This window comes from Pelodiscus sinensis, chromosome 2, assembly GCF_052426305.1.
Source record: "Pelodiscus sinensis isolate ZL-2025 chromosome 2, ASM5242630v1, whole genome shotgun sequence".
NCBI classification, from domain to species: domain Eukaryota; kingdom Metazoa; phylum Chordata; order Testudines; family Trionychidae; genus Pelodiscus; species Pelodiscus sinensis.
This window is the reverse complement of record NC_143053.1, coordinates 66,330,893-66,350,044: the sequence shown is the minus strand read 5'-3', so window position 1 is coordinate 66,350,044 and position 19,152 is coordinate 66,330,893. Positions and strand designations below refer to the sequence as shown.

Below are 19,152 nucleotides of genomic sequence, written 5' to 3'. Positions count from 1 at the left end.
GTATGCGAATAAATCATTACTTTTTTTTGACAGCTCTAATATTATTTTTAGCTCTCTAACAGCAGATCCTCACACTGATAATTATTGCTCTTTTAACCTTTTAAAGTGGCCTTGTCAAAAGTCAGTGCAGCAACAGCATAGCTGTGAATTTTCCACCTCACTTTTCAGCTTCATGAGGTGTGAACTGCTAAGTTCAAAGTCTAGGTGGAACTTCTTCAATATTAGTTTATTATTTGCTTTTTAAATTGACAGGGAAAAATAACTGCATGCTTCTTTTTCATTAAAATTTTGTACATGTTGTCTTATAAATATACAAGGTGAATGCACACCAGCTGAAGAATTTTTTATATAATATATGTATATATAGTAGTGATTTACTGATCTTCAACTGCTTAATTAACATATTTTGTTGTAGGGAAATACAGACATGCACCTTTTACCAGGACAGAGATTTTCTAATGAAGGTAAGTTTTCATAAAAAACATTAACAACTCGTGGTAGTCCTATATGAACAAATATAACAGTAAGAATGTCACTTGGCTTTCTGCATTAATAGAAGCAAAGGAGCACGGAGACATTGTAGTGGCCTTGTATCCTTATGATGGCATTCATGAAGATGACTTGTCCTTCAAGAAAGGAGAAAAGATGAAAGTTCTTGAGGAGTAAGTATAGCAGTGCTAGCTATACTGTACTTTATATCTGGATATCATTAAATCTCTATAGTTGCCAGGTGTCCGATATTGACCAAGACAGTCCAGTATTTTTGCCTCCTATCCAGTAAAAAAAAAAAATCAGAAAATACCGGACATCTAAAATATCCGGTATTTTCTGGTTTTTTCCGTGCCAGGAGGCGAAAATACTGGACACCTGGCAATCCTACTACACACTCAGCAACTGGGCCCAGCCCCCGCCCTCCCCCCCCCCCCAGTCCCTAACCCTCCCCCGCCCCCCAATCCCAGACTCCTTGCTTACCTGGTTCCACAGGGAAGCTCCTTTCTCACTTGACCAAGAAAGCAAGATGGCCAAGATGGCTGCTGGCCAAAAACCTGAAGACCTGAGCAAGGGGAAGCATTGCTTTCCCTGGATCTTAGTGCTCAACCTCTTCTCTTTTATTCCTGTTCTCTCCATGCAATTAAAGGGGCCATGCTGTTTTAATACTGTTTGATTTATTTATTTATTTATTTATTGCTTAATAACTCTTGAGGTTTTTTTTTTTTTGGCTCCACAACTTTGGTCTCTTCCTCCCCCTCCCCCCCCCCTTTTTTTCCCCCAACAGAATTTTTTCCTCATTTTTTAAGGGGGGGAGGTGTTCGGTATTTTTGTTGAAATCATCTGACAACCCTATATAGCTGGTGGTTCACACTCAGACTCTAAAGGAAAAAGGTTCCTTTCCACATGCAAGTGAAACTGTATCCTTCCGCCTCCTCCTTCCCCTCCCCCCAGCCACTGTAACACTTACCAGATAATTGAGTGAGGGTTGTAGTAGTTTATTCTGAAGAGAAATCCTTTAAAGCTTCTGAGATGGCTGATCTTCAGAGAGAGAGGCTGTTTTTCACCCTCTGGACCAACCAGGTCCTCAGCAGCATCACAGATTTAGCTGACTAACCTTTCATTATTCTGTGGTCACACATTCTGTATTATGTTGTTGTTTTGTATTTTAGGCTTGGAGAATGGTGGAGAGCAAAATCTCTCTCAACAAAGAAGGAAGGCTTCATTCCAAGCAACTACGTCGCCAAAGTAAACACCTTAGAAACAGAAGAGTACGTTCTTCTATGTTTTCAATAACTTTCAACTTTCTTTTCCACCCTGCTGCATATCCTTGGGGGTAGAGAAAAAACCCTAACTCTTTCTAAATACTTTTACAGATGGTTCTTCAAAGATATAACCAGGAAAGATGCAGAGAGACAGCTTCTAGCACCAGGAAACAATCCTGGAGCATTCCTCATCAGAGAGAGTGAAACATTAAAAGGTAAGCATTGGATTACTTTGGGATTGGTACCAGAGTTAAAAATGGTCTCATCAAGATCTGAACTTGGCCTGATATGTTATGTTGGTTGCTAGGTATATTAGTGAATTCAGTTAGACTGTGGTAAAATCTCCAAAGGAAGTGGGGGTAATCCTACTGCTTAGAACCTAAAACCTATTTAGAAAATATAGACTCGAAATGGAGAATGTACTGTGAGAAATGATCCTAGGCAAAGGGATAGAGAGGTCTTTTTCTTTCCTTACATATGTGACTCCTAGGATGGGTTAGGTCGGGGCAGGAACTAAAATGGCGGCAGTTGTCCAGGATAAGCCCCTGGTGGGCGACTACTGCTCTATTTATCTGCATGCAATCCACCGATATGGGTGACTGTCGCTCCCGTTGGCTGCGAATTGCTGTTCCTGGCCAATGGGAGCTGTGGGAAGCGGCACAGACCAGGACACCACTTCCTGCAGCTCTGATTGGTTGGGAATCATAGAATCACAGAGTACTAGAACTGGAAGAGATCTCAAGAGGTCATCAAGTCCAGTCCCCTACCCCCACGGGCAGATCATCCCTGATAGATGTCTATCCAACCTGCTCTTAAATATCTCCAATGATGGAGATTCCACAACCCTCCCCAGGCAATTTATTCCAGTGTTTAACCACCTGACAGTTAGGAAGTTTTTCCTAATGTCCAACCTAAACCTCCCTTGCTGCAATTTAAGCCCATATGGTGACCCGTGGCCAACAGGAGCTGCAATAGCCCGTAGCAGCAGTGACCCACCAGAGGCTAACCATGATGAACCAGATCCATCCCTCAGGCCAGTATTTGCCCAGCCTTCAGTTAGATGATCACTTTAATAGTGATTGCCTTATTCTGTAAAGCTATTGAGATGTCAAATCTCTCTCTGGGTATGTCTACACTACACTACCCCGCTAGTTCGTACTAGCAGGGTAATGTAGGCATACCGCACTTGCAAATGAAGCCCGGGATTTGAATTTCCTGGGCTTCATTTGCATAAGCGGGGAGCCGCCAGTTTTAAAACCCCGCTGGTTCGAACCCCGTGCAGCACGGCTACACGGGGCTCGAACTAGGTAGTTCGAACTAGGATTCCTATTCCGAACTACCGGTACACCTCATTCCACGCGCATCTTGAGATTCCCTCCCAATTTTCCCTCAGCAACTTCAGCTGCCAGGAGTGGCATCATGAGTATCTCTATGAGCTCTCTGTGCTGAGGAATGTCAAAGCAGCACAGCAACCTGCCCCCCTCCCCCCTGCAGCAACTGTGTTCCTAGTGCAGGGCAGAACAGCAACATTCCAGTGCTCTACTCTTTGTTCCCCAGATGGAGCAGCTCACTCAGCTGTCAGATACTTCCTGGAAATTTGAAAGGGAGGGGGGAGCATGCCAGGGAGATCAAAATACTGAGCAAACACAGCAGGGCAGGCATTGTGGGATACTGGCGGAAGTTTTTGTTGCCAAAACTGGGCATTTTTCCTGATAAGTCGTATTGTAGTGTATATGCACTCTCTCTCCCTCTCCCTCTCTTGGTTTGTTTGTTTGCTCATCAAAAGGCAGTTTTGGGAGATTTAAAACTTGGTATCATAGACAAAGTGTAAGACTTTCAATGGGTGGGGATAATAGGGAGCAGCTGCTTTTAAAAGGGTCTGGGGCTCCTGGTTGACCCTTTTAATTGCCACCAGAACCCCAAGTGGTATAGGGTGGACAGTGCTGGAGGGCTGACTGGGGGAGGCTGAGCCCAAGCCCTGCCTCTACTTTCCAAGGCCCTGTCCCTTCCGGGGGCCTGGAGCTGCCCTGCACCTTGCCCAGAGGCCAGGCAATTTTGTCGGCAGCCCTGATATGAGCGAGCTAAGATAAGAGGTGGGATGCACAGGACATCATTTGCTAAGAACAGGATAACAATGGATCAGAAGAGAGGCTGGAAGCATACAGATGAAATAAAGAGTAAAACCGAGCATGGAAGTGCATGGACAAAGCACTCTGCACCAGGATTTGTTCCTGCAACAGAGCCTGCATTTGGCTAACTTGTGCCAATCAGTTGGGATGATTGCAAAATGCTTTTTGGAGTAAAGAGAGGACAAAAGAAGCAGGCAAAAAAAATTAACAGGTTTGCTACATATATTGAACTACAGCTATGTGTGCAATGTAAGGGTATGTCTACACTGCAGCATTTTTCTGGAAAAACTATACTTACATCCAGGGCTGGCCCGAGCCCTTTTGGCGCCTGGTACCCCAGGCGCGTGGCGCCGCTTCCAGAAGGCATGACCCCGCCTCCGGGTGCACGGCGCATGTATGGGTCCGTCCCCAGGACGCGCGGCCCTGCCTCAAGGCACACGGCACATGCGCGGGCCCACCCCAGGGACGCGTGGGCGGACGCACGGCGCATGCGCTGCCCAGTCTCCCCATCCACCTCTGATGGCGCGCAGCCTGGGGCCGCACGGAGCGGGCTGTACCTGGCCGAGCAGGGCCCTGCGGCTGCGGGGGAAAGGGCGCTGCTGGCCGATGCTTTGGGGGTTAACAGGGCCCCCCCCCCGGGCGGCCGCTGCAGCCCACCAGGAGCCAGGCGCCTCCCATAGGTTGGCGCCCTGGGCAGCTGCCCGGCTAACCCACCCCTTAGTCGGCCTTGCTTACATCCACACTGCTATTGCATTCTTTTGACTGAGGGTGTGTCTAGACTACCTAGTTTTGTCGACAAAAGTGGACTTTTGTCGACAAAACTATACCAGCGTCTACACTACCGCTGAGTTCTGTCGACATAACGTCGACAGAACTCAGCAGTTTTGTCGACGCTGGTATACCTCATTTTACGAGGCATAACACCTTCTGTCGACAGAACTCTGTCGACAGAAGGTGTTATTGCCTGTAACACTGCGTCCAGACTATGGAGTTCTGTCGACAAAGCAGCTTGCTTTGTCGACAGAACTCAATGTGTCTGGACGCTCTTTGTCGACGGAAGTTTTGTCGACAGTATCTGTCGACAAAACTTCCGTCGACAAAACGCGGTAGTCTAGACGTACCCTGAAAGTCGAAAGAATGGAGGGGGTTTTCCAACAGTGGTAAACCTCTTTCTCCAAGGAAAAAGTCTTTTTTCGAAAAAGCTTTTCAGAAAAAGGCATGTGTGGACACAGAAGAGGGAGTTCTTTCGAAAGAAGAGGCCTTCAGGAAATAATACAGGTGCCCTGGTGGCCACTCCATCCATATTAATCACAACTTACGTGTGAGATAGCATCCACATTTATTGGATACTATCTTTTGAAAAAGCACATCACTTTTTCCTTGTGTTTTTGCTGTGTGGACACTCTCTTTTGAAATAAGTTTTTCTGAAAGATCTCTTTTTCTGAAAGAAGCTTGCAGTCTAGACATAGCCTAAGCTTCCTATTTACTAAACAACATCTTTGCACTTTTTATCAACAGGCAGCTATTCTCTGTCCATCAGGGACTGTGATCCACAGCATGGTGATGTTATTAAGCACTACAAAATAAGAAGTCTAGACAATGGAGGATATTACATCTCTCCAAGAATTACATTTCCCACCATCAGTGAGATGATCAAACATTACCAAAGTAAGTTAAATCAATTACTTTAGTAATTAAATACTAGTCATTGTTCTCATTAAAGCAAATAATCAAAATGCTTTGTTGTTCTATTTCTAGTCTTTCCACATTTTTTTGTATAAAAAAATATCCAAGTACTGTGACTTGCAGCAAGATGAATATTATGAAAGAGAAAGAGAGATCAGAGCTTAATAAAGCTGTCGGTAACATTAGCCTCAATTCTGATGTTTTAAGTGCCCATATAAATGAGGAATAACTCAATACAAGTGTCTGTTAATACCAGTGTGAAAATGGTAGCAGAGAATAATCAGGCCCAGTGTGATTAAGTTCTGTTGTAAAGTGTAAACAGATATATGTTTACATTTTGATATGCTGGAATTCTAAATATTTCTTCTACATAAATGTCTTTCAGTATCATATCTGGTTATTTATACAAAACAAAATCAACATTGTAATTTTCTTGTGCCAACCATAACATTTTTGTGAGTGACTTTGTGGTGGGAAAGCAAAATTCCCACTGACTTCTAAGGGAGCAGAATTGGGTCCATAAACAGTAACCTCTTATAAAAATGTCTATGGCTGCTCACTAAGTACAAAAGTGATTTTTTTATTGCCTATGACTTTTTGGGGTCAGGAAAAGGGAATGTTGGGCCCATTTCATGCTGAAAAAATACAAGGTTATGATTTTCAAAGCCACACTGGAGGTTTAGCCACACAATTTTGATTTAATTTATGATGTGTTGTAAATCACCTGCACCAACTTGAAAATTTCAACCCTACTTAATTACATTTTTTGTCTCTGTAATTGTGCAGTGATTTAAGAAATAATTATTCCCTAGATAGTGTAGGGGGTAGCTACTGTATAATTTAAGAGCTACACAGAAATGTAACAGAATACTAGGCTCAATCTTATTTTTATTGAAGTCCAGTGTCAGCTTTTCTGTTACCCAGATTTCACAAGATTGGAGCCAATATTTCCTCTACAGGGAAAAGAGAAAACACATCAGTATCCTTTACCAAACCGCATTTAGCCTACAAAATTCTACAGGCTATAGATTACCTGGCTTGCTGCCTTTTGGAATGAAATACCTCACAAACTAAATAATCATTCTGTCTTTCTGAACTAACTGAGCCAACATACTGTGTTCATTAATGTCGTCAGAGATGTACTACTGTGTCCAAAACTCTCCTAGCTTAAAAAACAGCATAGTCTAGTGGTCTGAACATAGGACTCAAATCAAGAAATTCTTAAGTTCTGTCTGTAGCTCTGCTATAGCCCTCCTTTGTGAACTTGTGCAAGTTATGTAGTTTCAGATTCAGATGCCTAAAATTAAGCATCTCAATAAAGTGAATCTATGCTTTCAAAAATGCTGACTGAAGTCAGTGGAAGTGGCACATACTCAGAACTTCTCCTGATTTGGATCATGTACTTTACTTAGCAACAAAAACTTTTTTTTTTCTTAAGCAGTTTTTCCCATTCTGTCTTCATTAACATATACACACTTAGAACATACATTTTATTTATTGTGGCTTTATTTAGCTTAGTGCACTGTGGAAGAGCAAAAAAAGCAACTCTCTTGTTACTCATGTCATCATTATTCTCTTTGGCACCTGCAGATCTATAGCATCTAATACAGATCACACATACATTATAAATTGTCTCTAGAATTCAAAAAAATCCCAAGTCCCAGAATAAAAGGTTAAAAATAGTGTGAAGGGTGTAGCGAAGTTGATGCAGTTCTGCATTTGCACATGCTTCACTATAGGCACAGAAATGTAGTGTAATTATCTAATGCAACGGATTTGATATTTTATTTTTCTTTGAAAAATAGAGCAGTCAGATGGTTTATGCAGAAAGCTGGAAAAATCATGTATTAGTCCCAAACCCCAAAAACCTTGGGATAAAGATGCCTGGGAGATTGCACGGGAGTCAATTAAATTAGTGAAGAAACTTGGAGCTGGTCAGTTTGGAGAAGTTTGGATGGGTAAGTTTGAGTCTTTGATTTCCTTAGCACTTCAAAAAAAGGATCTTTTAAATGTTCAAAATGTCACTGAGATCTAATTATCTGCAGTTTCAAGGATCCATATTCATCTGTGGAGTTATTACTTAGATTTCATTGGCATAACACCAGGGATGAATTTGGCCCAATATATATTTTGCAATGAGCATATTAAGTCCTAGAAGATGCCCTCTCATTGGGAAAACCAGTGGGAGTAGTAGGATGGGCAAACAAACTCCCTGAGGAATTTTCTCCAATAGCTTTTATGGTGGGTTAGTTCCCCTATGGAAGAAACAGAAACACTGTAGGGCTATGCAGTACCCTCTGTCTGTCTTTTTTTGGGGGGAAAAAAGCCATGGTGCAATAATTCCACTATAAGGACAGTTCTATAGGAGAAATGGTTTGTTAGTGTAGCTGTACCAGCAAACCCTCCTAGAGAAGAAACAGGTGATCCCAGGAGTGTGGGGATGCAGGAGTGAGGGCAAGGGGCCCAGGGAAGGAGGCTGGGAGGCCAGGCAGGGGACAAAGGTCCATCTGGGGCAAAGAGATTGATGTGGCGGCAGCTTCTCCCAAGGGGATAGATCTGCACTCTCCAGCTGATGGCTCCTGCCAGGGCTGTGCCGCCCCTCCCCCCCAGCTGGTCCCTGTAGGGGATGCAAGGCTTCAGGGACTGGCCCTGGTCTCCAGCTGGCTCCCTGCCCTGCGGCTGGTCTGGGGAGGGGGACGAGGCCTTGGAGGCTGGCCCTGGCCTTCAGCTGTCCTTCCCCCATCCTGCAGCTGGTCTGGTGGGGTGAGGCTCTGGGGGCTGGCTATAGCCTCCAGCAGCCTCCCCGTGACCCATCGTCTGTGAGTGGGGAAGGGTCGAGGCTTCAGGGGCCATTCCCAACCTCCAAGGGCCTCCCCCACAGCCTGCAGGCTGTCCAGGGGGCTGGGGACTGACCCTGGCCTCCACTGGTCCCTGCCCAGCCTGCAGTCTTGGAGGCTGTCCGGGGCTGTGCCATGGTTCCTGGCCCCAGGTTCTCTTTGGGGAGGTCTCCTGGGTAGAGTCAGGGGGCCCCAGGTGATGGGGGCAGGGCAAAAGGCTGGGGATAGGGACTCCCCGCGAACTGTTTTGGGGCAGAAGGGCCACTTACCTGTTCCATTGCAGAGCGCCAACCCCAGCTGGTGCGGCTGCCCCTAGTGGTCACTTTGAAGTAAAGCTCTCTCCTGCACTCTCTGTCCCCAGTGCTGACTGCAAGTATCACATCCCTCCCCTCTCTGCCCTGTTTCCATTATCTGGAAAACAGTCCCATTCCCAGCACTTCCCATTTGCCTGGCACAACCAAACTCTGACTCTGCTTTAAGTTAGGATAAGAGGAATCTGCATACCAAATTTGGTGGCCCTAGCTCTTATCGTTTAGGGGGTGTTCTTGAGCCAATGGACTCAGAGGCATAGATCTCTAAAATATATATAGCTAGGCAGGTGGATAGTGATAGATAGAGATATATACAATATGCACTGTTGGAGCATTTTCATGACTTTCTGTACCCTTTGTGAAATCATTTCAAAGGGCTATAATCATAATGGCCTTCCACTGGCTCCAGTGGGACACTCTTAAATTTACAAACTGCATAATACTTCAGGCTTTGGTCCAGCATCTTTTGCCTGATGTCTCCGCCTTTACAAAATACTCTTTTAAAATTAGGGCAAAGATGTGCACTGGAACACTTAAAATACATTTTCTTTTGTATGTATTTTTGGTGTTCGTGCAGAGCTTCAGTATCTCTTTGTAAAGAGAAGACTGGAAAGTAGTACATAAGAATTGTCCTACTGGATCAGAACCAGTGGTCTGCTTAGTCCAGTATCCTATCTCTGGCGGTGGCCAGTACCATTTGATGACCAGGAAGAGATAGAATCTCTGCAGTTGGCAGATTTGTGAGTAATCAGCCCAAGTGTTGTTTCATCTTGAGCTCCAAAAGTTAGAATGTCTGAAGACTCAAAATTATGACACTTACTATGCTTTCCAAAAATGCTTAGCATTAATTACAAAAACCCTAGTTATTCCTGTTATCCATCTAATTATACAATTGTTTTTTGTTCCTGGCTTCAACAACTACCTGTGGCAATGAGTTCCACTGTCTAATTTCCATATCTGTGAAGAGTATTTACTTCGGTGAATTCTGAATTTTCCACCTTTTTAATTTCACTACGTTCCCTTGCTTTTGTGTTATGAGAACAGAAGTTGCTGATTTACCTTCTCTGGGCATTCATTATTTTATATGCTTATGTCCCTTCATATTCATCTCTTCTCAGAGGAAAACCAATCTAGTCGTTCCGTCTATCTTCGTATCCCTAATGCTACTCTTTACCCTTCTCTGAATCTCTTCTTCGCTTTCATAGGTCATCTTTAAAGAATTTTAAACATTTTAAGCAGTTTAAAATGTTTTTAAATAATAAGATACAGAGTAGATGATGCATTTCTGAGCAATGGAAGTGTGCCTGGAAGCTTGGCAGGAGGCATAAAGCTAAGCCAGGGTGACTTTAGCCATCTAAAATAGAATAATAGTCTCACGGGAACGCACTATGTGGAATGTTTGTTCTGAATGGTATGTGTGTATGTAAAAGTAAAACCTCTAGATCTGTATATTGTCATGGGGGCAGCATCTTTGATAGTCAATCAAAAAGCTCTAATTTTATTTTTAATCTTTGACTAAAGAACATACTACTTGCATTCTGATTATATATCTGTATTATGTTATGATTGAATGCAGCTTTCATCTTCCCTCATGAGAGGAAACCTGAGAGAGCCTCTAGCTGTGAGGCCCATGAGTGATGCTTTCTCACTAGTTAAGACAAGGGTCAGCTATTGTGCATTTTTCCCTAAGTAATATATCAAGTTTATAAAGATTGAGACTGACTCTGAACTGCTGTAGAAAAGCCAGTATGGTATGCTGTCATCTGTTGAAATTACAGCTAATTTCAGGAAGTTACTAGTTCTGCATACACATGCACAAAAATTTAAATGGGGGTGTTTCTGGTTCAAGATGTTTCCTCTTGTTTATGTGATGATCTTGACGTCTAAATTGGGCTTAATATTTTCCTTTGTGGATTGTGTTACATTATGTGGGAAATTACTGTACTGTGAAGTTGAGTAGCGTGTTTCCTCTTACTCTCTGCGTTTTTTCTGAAGCAAGAGAAGCTGATTTGCATGGTGGGGATCCTTTCTAGTCACGTATGTTTATCTTAGAACAGACGAAGCTATCACTGGAAAAGACCGATTAGAGCAAGATTGTAATAAGCACCATGGTCACATTATTAATAGTCAGCCCCTTAACTCTTCCATTAATTGTAAAATGGCATTTGGAGATAACATGGTCATAGTCTCTCAATGAGGAATTACTTTTGCCTTTATGGGACAAAGATGATTTTTTTAAAGCAATAATATGTACCAGGTAGAAACTATAATCTATGGCTCGATTTCTGAAGAAATTGTTGTTCGCAAAAGGAGTGTAACTAGTTTTATAGTTAGAAAAGGGTGGCGGGGAGGAGAGATTATATGAGAGAGAGTGATCACATCCGATAGCAATAGTATAGTTATGAATCTGTCAGCATATCTTATGTTTCATTTTTTTCCACGAGTTTATAGTTGTCATAAACATTCCCCGTGGCTTTGAAACTTGGGGTAAAAGGTTTCATCTATGATTTCTTTTGAGTTTAAAAGAAGTTGACTTGACTCATAGGCCAACTCAAAACACACAGACATTTGGCTATGGCTCCTTTTGAATATGTATATGAAGTGATGGCCGTTTGCTCTTTTTATGTGCCTGGAGGAGGAACTGGTAGAATTCTGTTGTGTGTGTTCCTATGATGATAACCACTCCAATGTTCTCATGGCTGAGCTGGGTTAGAGGTGGAGATGGAAGATGTCCTGTCTCCATGGCAGCTGGGGGAGCTCAGAGTCAGCTCTATCAGGTCTCGGAATGAAGGACTCGTTGGCCAATGAGGAGTTATCAATAGTGGGAAAGGTGACAAATACTTAAAGAAGGCTCACTGGCCAACAATGCAGTGAGGCATCTGCCCTCCATGGATCAGGGGGTCTGTCTTCCTTGGGAAGTATTTTGTCCTTTATGTATTTGTACAGTTTGGAAACAGGTTGATTTAAGGGAGGCCGAATGTCTGAAGGATGAAATAAAAAACAATCTGACTTGGGCACAGTTCAGAGTTGTTGACCTTGACCTGAATCAGTGAAGTCCAACCTAGTTTATAAACTCTCTTAAGAGTCAGTGGGCTGTGCTGAATGACTTTTATGCCATAACAATATCTTTCTTTTCTAGCTTACTATAACAATAGTACAAAGGTGGCTGTGAAGACTCTGAAGACTGGAACTATGTCCGCGCAAGCATTCCTGGAGGAAGCCAACCTCATGAAAACACTTCAGCATGACAAGTTAGTCAGGCTGTATGCTGTAGTCACCAAAGAAGAACCTATTTATATCATAACAGAATTCATGGCAAAAGGTGAGCGTGATTGGTCTCTGTAAGCACATCTTAATTAAACGTCAAACTGTAGTAACAAACAAGGGGGAAAATAGTTGTGTTAATTTTACTCTATAGTTTTTATATATGCAGTTAAATTCATGAAAAGTCCTGTTGATTGGCCCTATTTGAAGAACTGCAAAATGTTTATGAATTATTACTACACTATGCTAGTAAAGGTTGCCAAATCAGAATTGGGTCCTGTGTAAATGGATCTTATACTTGTGTTATACTGCCAAAAAGCTCAGCTTCCTTTGATTTTAGACACAATTTTTGTGACTTTTCAAAATGTTGCTATTGATTCTCTGATGGGTGATTCTCTGAGAACAACTTTGCTGATATTCCTTAGAATGGGAAAAATGGATTACTCAAATTTAAAAAAAAAAAAAAAAAGATGTAAAAAAACAATGCTGAACTCAGGAGAAGCTTGACCTTTTAATTTTGCATCACAGAAAGCTGCAAAGCTGATCAGCTGAGATATCGGACCAGCATTGTTATTATAACATGTAAAGGAATTGTCTAACTAATTGTGGCGGGCTTAAAACTATGCTAAAACAAAACTTAGACTGCTAAAGCTCAACCACACGGAAGTTAGTGAGGCTGGTTGTAGACATGTTACTTTATTTTACTTGAGAGCTGTGCTGATTTATTCTTTCCACATTGGAACAGGTAGTTTGCTGGATTTTCTGAAGAGTGATGAAGGAAGTAAATTACTTCTACCAAAGCTAATTGACTTTTCAGCTCAGGTAAATGGCTCTCTTATAAAGAAAACTAAAAAATATTGAGTGTCTTGGAAGCTGAAGCTCATATCAGACACGGTTGAAAAAATGTGTTGTAGTAACAGTGGACTTTCCATTTCCCAAGACTTTTTGGTGTGATGAAATAATGTTCAGAACTATTTTTGTGGGAGATAGTGAAATATCTATTCTTTTTTTCTATGAGTATGTATGATTAAGCCTGCATGTTAGCATTAGCATGTCGATTTTATTGTGAGTTATTCTCCATTTTGTTTGAAGAAGAGAGGATTATTTTCAGTTCTTGAAGATACATGTAAAGGAGTAGTCCTAGTTTCATATAGTACACACATTTGCAAATCTTTAAAATGGGGTTAATAAATGGATTCTTCTTTTTTATTTGAGCTGTCAGCTAGTAAAGAAATTCTGCTGAGTGCAACAGATCACTACTTTCAAACTGATTTTGGAATATTTTTTTCTATAATTGAAATGTATATGAAGGATGGTTTCAAAATACTAACACTTAAACCAACTGACAGCCCTAGATACAAAGGATACGTGAGATACATGATGTATTGTGGGTAACATTTTTCAAAAGCACTAACATGACTTGGGACTCAAAGTCCCACTGAAAAGTCAATAGGGTGTATGATACTAAGGCTACATCTAGACTGCATTGTTTTTCCGGGATACCTCCAGTATCCCAGAAAAGGAACACTGCGTCCAAGGAATGTGTCCGCTTTTTGGAAAAAAAATTGAAAAAGCGGATGTGCTCTTTCGCCATCCCTGTTCTATGAAACAGGGATGTGTTGAAAGAGAACTCTTTCCTGAAATTTACTGTCATGTGTAGACACCAAATTTTGGAAAAGTCTCTTTAGAAAGTAAATCGGAAAAAGAGATGCAATTTGTAGTACGCAAATTGCGTATCTTTTTCCAGTTTAACACTGCAGTCTGGACGTAGCCATAGTCATCTTTCTACTGTTGAATGTTTTAGCATATACTACTAACTTACAGTAGTTCTTTGCTTCTGGTAGGGTATTGGTTTTTGTGAGTGTTAGACTAGTATAGACTCTATTTTGTACTGATTTGTGCATGAGGAAGTCAATAGAAATATAATGACTATCAAAAGTTTAATGTGGTCAATAAATAAATATGTATGAGTTAGACTTATCATGGATACACAGGTTGGTAAAAGCCAATGCAGTGAAGCCATTCAATTGAAGGCTCCAGTGTTTCAGACTGCCTTACTCCACAACCATTAGTTCAACCTGGCTGCAGATTTGGTATCTTGTCTGAACTATCTGTGGAAGTTACTTTTGGATATGTTGCAAGGGGATGGTTGCTGGGAAGATGGCTTGAAGTGTTGGGTCTGGGTGGTAGAGAGGGTGCAGGAGTGGGATGGGAGAGCTGAGCAGGAGGTAGGGTGCAGGAGCAGTTGGGAATGAGGGATGTGGGCAAAGGAGGGGGGTGCTTACCTGGTGCAGCTCCCCGGGAATGCATATGGTTCTGTGTCCCCTGCATCTGAGGTTTCCCACCCTTGAGGTATAAGAAATATATTGATATTTCGACTTTATAGGTAACAGAAAGGGACCTAGAGAGAGTATAAACATGAGCAGAAAATAATAAAATGAAAAACTGGGGAAAAAATATAATGTAGATAGGAAAATATCCTATAAAATATGTATATTCAACAGGAGAGGGGACATATGAGAACTGATAAGGCTAAGAGACCCAGATGCAGACACGTAGCTTTTTTGGCAGATAATAAATTCAATGCAATTTTGACTGTATGTGCAAAAGGAACAGATGATGGACTGGACAGGATTTGGTGTATTTGGAATTTTGTGTTTTGGTTCTGGGCACCACCATAGAAGTAATTCAGATCCTGGAAAACTTGACTTATGGGGAAAGATCTAAAAAGCCAATTGTGTAGAATTTGGCTAAGCAGCAGCAGTGGAGGTGATGGGACAACTCTGTTGTACAAATATCTGAAGGGTGAAAATACCTGTGGGGAATGAAGACTTAAACTTTGATCCTGCAGTGAGCTCCATGCGCATTGACTCCTGCATGTCAGGCAGAGCCCATTGAAGTCTTGGCGTCTGTGATTCAATGCCTTATTAACCCCCTGCTCCACAGAAGTACTGATGAAGGAATGCAATTTTTTTTTTAAAAGAAGGAAAATTGGAACAGCCCCAGAAGTGGAGAAAGCCCTATCAGGACTTTTAATACTACAGTGAACAAATCACTAGAGAAATGTATGCTAGGGATCAGTACCTGGAAAACAGAAGGGATGATGGATTATTTCTACTGCTAACTTGTTTGATTCAATAAAATTCATCATTTTTTGAAGGGGTCTGACAGAGCCACGCTTTGTTTTCAAGCTGTGGTGTTCACCTTCTAAGATATTCATCTTTAAATAATGGTAACTTCACAGCAGAGCTGTGAGTAAATTGAGTGGTACAAACTCACTTTTCAAGAACATAGACTGTACTAAGAAAGGAGAGGGATGAAAAACACATTTAATACATTTTTCAGGATGTGCTTGGCCGAGCGTGGGTTTATATCTCCATGCTTATCCTGAGGGGGAAAAAATTGAAAAGCTGTGTCTCAACATAAATAAATAAAAGGAAATTCCCATTAATCTGCTTAAGCCAAGACTAGCACATTTTGCTTTGGATGACACAGACTTGAACTGTGTATGGCAGTGTAATTCACACCTCTCTGACAGGCTGTGCGCCAGCTTAGTCCAGCTTCTCGAGGGGTAGGGGAAGAGACGAAAGGGAGAAAATACAGTAATAGCATGAGGTTTTCTCTTGGCTTGTACATTCACTTGCTATTGCATCGTGCTGGCATTTGTTATAAACACACAGCTCTTTTGTGGTACTGTTATCTTGTGAATATCCTAATGCAGCCGAGCATTGGTGATGTGTGTGAACACATAATCTGTTTATAAGAGAACCGGCACTCATTGCAGAGTAACAAATTAACCAAGATTGTATGGTGCAACAGGAAGAAAATAAACAGGAAGCAGTTCCCCTCAGTAGCATGTTGCTAACTTATCCAGAGGAATTGTCTGGTGATCTGAAGTGGTCTGTCAGATAGGGAGGTGTAAGAAAGAGAGAGGATGTGGTCATTGTGACCGACAGCACAAAAATAGCTACAGAGTTTACTGGCCCTTAGAACCAAACACTCAGAGGAACACTGCCGTCCTGCTGATTTCTTAGAGCATCATTTGTCTCAATTGAATTGTCATTTCCATCACAAGCCCCATTTTCAAGATTTTATAACCCTAAAGTTTTAGTTCACAATCATTCAGGGGAAAAAATATCTACAGTCAGAAAAGGACTATTTTAGATCTATAGAGGTTATAGTGTATTGCTTGTTTCAGCTACTTTTTAAAACAAAACAAAACCCTCTATCTAAAATAGGCCTAACTTTAATAGCTGTCACTTTCAAGCAAATTCAAGTCAGAGTTACTGGGCTTTCACTAGAGAACTGAGCTGAAATTCTGGCTTGGCTCACATATACTATACAGTTGTTGTGTTCTCTAACACAATATGAGCCCAATATGATAGCCCTAATTTTACTGCTTTGTTAGCAGAGCATGTAAGTTCTTTGAACCACCGCCTAATAATAATAGCTAAACACCAATCTTATAATACCTACATGCCCAGCACACCTTTGTTTTAGTGTTTACCTGCAGGCCTCAGGAAATCTGTTGCTGCCTATTTTTTTAAACACTCCTATCTTTGTCCAATAAAAAATGAAGTGAAAAAGAAACACTGAACAGCTCACAATTCTTCACTGAGGACTACGTCTATACCAAGCTTAAATTGTTAGTCATTTTTGCTTTAGCTTTGCCTAAAAGAATTTGATTAGGACTTTTTGAAATAAAATTTTAATCTCTGGAGCAGGGGTGAGGAACCTACAGTGCAGGGGCCAGATGCAGCCCCCAGCTTGTCTGGATCTGGCCCCTGAGGCTCAGGGCTCCTCCCCAGCATTGGGGAGCCTGTGCTGGTGCTTCAGTACCCCCTCCTCCCCCGCCCTCCACGGGACTGGAGCACAGAAAATCTATTAGCCTGGGCCCCTCCAAGGCTCTGGTGTGGGAAGGGAATGTGGGGAGTGTCTTTCTCCTCAGTTGGGGGCCCCCTCAGTGAAAAGGGTTTTTTTGTTTGTTTGTTTCTCATTTGTGTCTGGACCCTGACTGATTTTTCTGTGGGTCAATGGTCCCTGACCCAAAAAATGTTCCCCGCTCTGGAGGGATGTTGTCCATGTTCCAGGTTGTGTGGGGATGGAATGGGGGGGAAAGGGACAGATGGGAAAATCAGCTTTTGCTAGAGTCCAATCACAGAGAATTTTAAAGATGAATGTTATGAGTTTGTGAAACTAGAATTTGTGTTATAAAGGCAATTTTCCAGTTATACCTATAACTGATGTTACTAAGGATCAGGATCAAAACAGGGTGCAGAGTTTTTTGTTGACTTCAGTGGTACAGAACTGGGCATCGAAAGTGTAGAGTATGCCAGAAAGGATGTTTGAAATAATAATGGAGAAGCAAAAATCAGAACTGAACTGTCTTTTACAGAGTCCTTCGCTAGCTGCTTGTTACACCATTTGTCTTGCGTAGCTAGTAATATGCCAGCTGATTGTATAATTTCCTTAGCCTATTGCTCGTAGCTGACACAATTTATAAGCAGTACCACCTCCCTATAATCTTTTCTGCTTGTCAGCTATGGGACTGAGCAATTTCAAAGTGCTATACGCTCTCTGGTCCCCATTCATCACTTTTGGAAATCTATTTTATATTTTAAAGAGTTTGTTTATGTAAAATAAAGTTATATTTGCAATTACCTACAGATACCAAATTTTGCACAAACAATCCTGCCACTTAAATTAGCTGAATGCACTACTTTTTACACTGGAATATGCGGGGTGAAAGGTTTAAATGATTATTATTTTTGTTTTTCATTGGAAAAGTGTCATGACTATTATGATTAGAGTTCATAAAAAATATTTGCTAACAAAATTAAAATTGAACTATCTATTCAGTTATCATTTTAGTGTAAAGAAAATTTTTACTGTTACAAATCTCAAAAGAATTCAAATTAGTTGCAGAAAGAGTGATGGAAGCTTTATGACTGGGGTAGACAATTTTTTGCCGGGGGCCACTTTAAAAATGTTTGAAGTGGCCCCGGGCCGCACCAGAAGGGGTGGGGCCTCAAAAGGAAGGGGCATGGCCAGGATGCTTTGGGCTTTCCCACCCCAGACCATGAGTGGTCTGGAGGTGGGGGAGCCCCTTTGCCCCTCCCCTCCCCACTAAGCACCATGCCCCTGGTGGTGGGAGGAGACTTCCTGTGCTCTCCCACCCCCCAGCGAATCAGAGCCTGGGAGGCAGGGAAGCACACGAAGCCTCCTCCCACCCTGCCAGGATCAAGTGGCACTTCTAAGTGCCTCACAGGGTGGGAGCAGGGTGGAGGAACGTCCACACTGCAATTGTGTTCTTTCAGAAAATAATCAAAAGAACAGAAGGGGTTTTCCGACATTGGTAAACCTCTTTCTGCGAGGAAGAAGCCTTTCTCTGAAAGAGCTCTTTGAGAAAAGCGTGTATGGCTGGGGAAGAGGGAGTTCTTTCGAAAGAAGAGGAAAGAGGAAAAAGCACAGGTGCCCTGGTGGCCATTCTGTCCAGAGCTGTGGTCACCAACCAGTAGATCGCGATCTACCGGTAGATCTCAGGGGCTCTAAGAGTAGCTCTTGAGCCCTCTCTGAACTGCGCACCTGCGCAGTACATTTACATTAGATTTCCTCATGTAATGTAGGCGGGGCATCAAGGAAGGGGCAGGGCCTGTTCTGAGACTTAAAAAGTGATCTTGGGTATAAAAAGGTTGGAGACCACTGGTCCAGAGTAATCACAGCTTACATGTGAGATAGCATCCACACTGAATGGATGCTATCTTTCGAAAAAGCAGATCGCATTTTTTATTTGCTTTGGCAGGGTGGATGCTCTTTCGGAAGCAGTTGTTTCAGAAGATCTCTTCTGGAAAAGCTTCTTCTGAAAGAAGCCTGCAGTCTAGATGTTGCCCCAGTTCGAAATATTCCTCCAGCTCCTTTTGCAAGCTATGCTAGCAAAGCTTGTTAATATAACAGTCTGAAGCTAATTCAGAATATTTATGCTCTCCTGTCTCCACTCACAACTGGCAACAGCTTCCTCCTTAACTATTTAACTAGCACAGTCAGAGGTGTGTTTGTGTGTTTGTGTGTTGGGAGGGCAGTTCCTTGTTCCCAGAAGTTACCGAGACTAAGGTGGAAGGAGTGGGGCTGAGGGCAACCCTAACCTCCCCAGCCAGCCCTCAAAGACACCCAA

At 42.2% G+C, this 19,152-nt stretch overlaps 1 protein-coding gene across 6 annotated transcripts in view; it reads left to right on the top strand.

Moving 5' to 3' along the window:
• Nucleotides 1-19,152, top strand: part of LYN (LYN proto-oncogene, Src family tyrosine kinase) — an 89,619-nt gene that overhangs the window by 31,830 nt on the left and 38,637 nt on the right. For all 6 annotated transcript variants that reach the window (XM_075920679.2, XM_075920678.2, XM_075920676.2 and 3 more), the window contains exons 3-10: nucleotides 416-464; nucleotides 557-662; nucleotides 1,662-1,760; nucleotides 1,866-1,969; nucleotides 5,402-5,551; nucleotides 7,375-7,527; nucleotides 11,857-12,039; nucleotides 12,727-12,803. In XM_075920679.2, the coding sequence (XP_075776794.1) occupies nucleotides 416-464; nucleotides 557-662; nucleotides 1,662-1,760; nucleotides 1,866-1,969; nucleotides 5,402-5,551; nucleotides 7,375-7,527; nucleotides 11,857-12,039; nucleotides 12,727-12,803 (921 nt within the window). The remainder of the gene's footprint in view (nucleotides 1-415; nucleotides 465-556; nucleotides 663-1,661; nucleotides 1,761-1,865; nucleotides 1,970-5,401; nucleotides 5,552-7,374; nucleotides 7,528-11,856; nucleotides 12,040-12,726; nucleotides 12,804-19,152) is intronic.